The 4,022-nt window shown below is 34.6% G+C and overlaps 1 protein-coding gene across 1 annotated transcript in view; it reads left to right on the top strand.

Annotated features, from left to right (window-relative positions):
* Nucleotides 1-4,022, top strand: part of LOC107700451 (immunoglobulin superfamily DCC subclass member 4-like) — a 111,448-nt gene that overhangs the window by 94,265 nt on the left and 13,161 nt on the right. The window contains exons 10-13 of the mRNA XM_016502097.1: nucleotides 404-568; nucleotides 1,871-2,092; nucleotides 2,713-2,811; nucleotides 2,902-3,085. Of these exons, the coding sequence (XP_016357583.1) occupies nucleotides 404-568; nucleotides 1,871-2,092; nucleotides 2,713-2,811; nucleotides 2,902-3,085 (670 nt within the window). The remainder of the gene's footprint in view (nucleotides 1-403; nucleotides 569-1,870; nucleotides 2,093-2,712; nucleotides 2,812-2,901; nucleotides 3,086-4,022) is intronic.

Below are 4,022 nucleotides of genomic sequence, written 5' to 3'. Positions count from 1 at the left end.
TGTATGTGCTGTACATGTGGCAGAATTGACAATAAAGCAGACTTTGACTTTGACTTTGATTTGTCCCTCTTAAGGGAAATTTGTTTTGGGCAAAACAAAATACCTGCATCAGTAACAATCGCATACTTGTGTCCTTCACACTAGAGTTATTTTGAGCTGAATGACACAGACATGGCTGATTGCTCCTGCTCTATTAGAGCTTTGAATGCTTAATGAACAGCAATAAAGGTGGAACAAAAGACAGATTCAGTCTGATGGCCTGTGACACTGACACAGAATGAGAGACAGAAGCAAACTCAGTTCAGACATTCATTGTTCATGCTTCTTTATCAGCCAGTTGCAGAAATTATTTTCACTGGCATACTTATTTTCTGGCATGTGTTTGTGTGTGTGTGCCCTCCAGTGGATCACATATACTCTGTGGAAGTGGGTGGGAATGAGACACAGGTGACTCTAAGGGATCTGAAACCAAATCAAACATACCAGCTCCGGATTGCGGCGGGAACACGAGCTGGGTTTAGTCAGTCTTCTGAGTGGGCCTCGCACCACACACCAAACCTTACTCAGGGTGAGTGAACACAGACACGTACACATAAGCAAATGCACTATATGCACAATGATAGCAGTTTCAACTCGCACAAGGTTAAACTTATATGCAGTGGCGCCTCCAAGGGCCGGCCGGTGGGCCGTTGATCCCCCTAAAACAACACTGGCCACCCCATTGGTCTTGCAGTCACCAAGACTATACATTTTTATTTAACTTCAGACTAAATAGTAATTTTAATGTCTACGTGTATAATCAGACACGGGCCAAACACTTTACCTAGAGGAATATTTTGCATTTAAAAAAGGAAAAACTCTCAGGTAAACATGTCACAACATGCTTTATTTCCCTAATAATTTTTTTTTGTATAGTTTAGATCTTGTCTGCCCTGGTACGAAGTTCAAATCTATAGTCAAATACAAAGTCCTAAATACACTGCTGTTCATGGCTGCATTTTTTTAAATCTGAATGACAATAAAAACAGTAATATTGTGAAATATTATAAAACAAAAAAAAAAATTGTTTTCTATTCTAATATATTTTAAAAATGTCATTTATTCCTGTGATGGTTAAGCTGAATTTTCAGCAGTCATTACTCCAATCTTCATGATCCTTGCAAAATCATTCTAATATGTTGCTTTGGTGCTCAAGAAATATTTATTATTATTATTAATGTTGAAAACATTCGTGCTGCTTAATATTTTTGTGGAAATTGTCAAACATATTTTTTTTCAAGATTCTGTGATGCATAGAAAGTTCTAAAGAATGGCATTTAATTGAAATGGGAATCTTTTGTAACATTATAAATGTATTTACTGTCACTTTTGGTCAATTTAATGTGTCCTTGATAAATAAGTTTTTTTTCATACTGTTCCCAAACTTTTGAACAGTAGTGGATGTTATGCTAATTTTAGCTTAAAATCTGATGATGAATCTGTGTATCTTCTGTTCAGTCCATAGCCAGTTTGAAGTCATCAGCCGATATTATTTTAATTTTGTCTCAGAAAATTAAATGAAGTTAATTATTTTTAAGCAAAATTTATTGTGATTTTCCCATTATAAGCCATTGGCTATTCTTAAAGCCTAAATGGGAGATTAAACATGGGTAAATAAAAAAATTTGATAATTCTGATCCACATGAATTATGGCAGTGGGATAAGCTTGCAGGCTTCTTTATGGTTGTTTAAAATACTAGTTTAATTTGTATGCAGTTTTCAACATCCTTCATTAAAAATGTCCTGGAGGCGCCACTGCTTATGTACAGCCTTGCTAGTGCACACACAAAACACTGACATTCTTACCAACACCCTCTGTTGTCTTTCCCAGTGCTCTTTGCTCCCACTGAGCTCAAAGTGAGAGCCAAAATGCATTCCCTCCATGTCACATGGCAGCCACCACCCAATCTTACTCAGATCACCGGCTTCAAGCTTTCCTGGCGGGAATTGGATGGAGAGGAGCTGGCAAATGAGGAGAAGCCTATGGTCAATGAGAGGATTCAACAGATCAAACTGAGGAAGAGAGTTAAACACCATGAGGTCACAGGACTTGGTGCGAGATGAGCAGTAACTTTATTCACATAAACTATACTCTCACAAGCAAATATACTAACTAGATTTCTAAAAGAAAAAAAAAAAAGGGAAGGGAAAACAGAAGATCAGCTGGCTGTATTGCCTAATTGCCAACAGTCCAGTCTACACCAGGGTTATTATAGTTAACTAAGACTAAAACCATAAAAAAAAAATTATATATATGGTCATATATATATATATATATATATAGAGAGAGAGAGAGAGATATATATAGAGATATAGATATAAATACAAATATATATAGATAGATAGATAGATATAGAGTGTGTGTGTGTAAATTTCAAATAAATATTTCTCATTTTCATCTAGTACTAAAATACCTCAAACTAAAATAAAACATTTATAAAAACTATATATTTAAAAAACCAAAAGTATAAAAATGACAAAAACACAACAAAATTATTAAAACTTTAACTAAAATGAAATTGTACAATTACAAAAATTATTCTAATTATTATATGTCAATTATTCATCTCATTGATACTAAAATCACACTGGTCTACACCAGCATGAATGCAAAGTATGCAAAATGCTTTACAATATGACCATGCGATTGTTTTAATTGTCTGATTGTTTCAGCTCCTGATCGGCTGTATGAGCTGAAGGTTTGGGCGTTTAATAAACAGACTGAGGGTTATCCTGCTGTCTGGAAGGGCAGAACAGAGAAGCTCACACGAGGTGCGTGTGGTTGTGATGAGATCAGATCATATCTAGCTGTCCTGAAGATTGAAATGGGAGTAAATTTGTGTGTGTGTATCGTTTTCTTAGTGCGGACAACAGACTCTCTCCCACCATTGCCACCCATCAGCGTCAGAGCTCGTGCAAACAGTTCCACTTCTATCTGGCTCCGCTGGGAGAAACCGCACTTTAGCAATGTGCGAATCGTCAACTACACTATACGCTGCAGCCCCGCAGGAATACGCAATGCATCGCTGGTCTCATACTATAGCAGGTACCAGGCATATGCATAAAATGTTCATGTTTAGACAGGTTATAAACAATCATTGTGAAATAAGCTCTAAAGGCAAATATACATTTCATCGCTATACTGTTTCTCTCATTTTGAGAACCCATTGAGAATACATTTACCAAAAGCTATTAATGAATAATGCACATTTTCATTTGAATTATTTTGAGTGAATTTTAAGTAAATATTGTGTGTTAGATATTTTATAGCACTTTCTCTCGCTACATATTATATTATGATATTTGACAGATATATTTTTAAACACTAATCATAATAACTAATAAAGTCATTTATAATTTTACAATCAATTCTATGTATAAAAGAATCCTGGAAAATATTAAGCAGCACAACTGTTTTCAACATTGATAATAATAACTAATGTTGAGCACCAAATCAGCATATTAGAATAATTTCTGAAAAATCATGTGATGCTGAAGACTGGAGTAATGGCTGCTGAAAATTCAGCTTTGCCATCACAGGAATAAATTACATTTTAAAATATATTACAATAGATTTTTTTTTCTATTTATTATTATTTATTTATATCAGAATCAGAATGAGCTTTATTGCCAGGTATGTTTTCACATACGAGGAATTTGTTTTCATGACAGAAGCTTCCGCAGTGCAACAGAATGACAGCGACAGAACAAAAACACAGATAATAAAAGAAGAATAAAAAAAATAGAACAAGTAAATAAGGAATAACAATATATAAATTGACAATTGTATGTGCAGGTATATTACAATAGACAGTTTTGTATGTACAGGTATATTATGTGCAAATTTGAGGTGTAGACTAAGTATGTGTGTTAGATAAATAAGTATGAGTGTATAAATAGTGTTGTGTGTTTCACAGTTATTGTCAAGTGTTCATGAGATGGATTGCCTGAGGGAAGAAACTGTTCCTGTGTCTGGTCGTTCT

Source organism: Sinocyclocheilus anshuiensis, unplaced genomic scaffold (assembly GCF_001515605.1).
Source record: "Sinocyclocheilus anshuiensis isolate Anshui unplaced genomic scaffold, SAMN03320099.WGS_v1.1 scaffold154, whole genome shotgun sequence".
NCBI lineage: Eukaryota > Metazoa > Chordata > Actinopteri > Cypriniformes > Cyprinidae > Sinocyclocheilus > Sinocyclocheilus anshuiensis.
The sequence above is the reverse complement of the archived record's forward strand: the minus strand, read 5'-3'. Positions and strand labels throughout refer to the sequence as shown.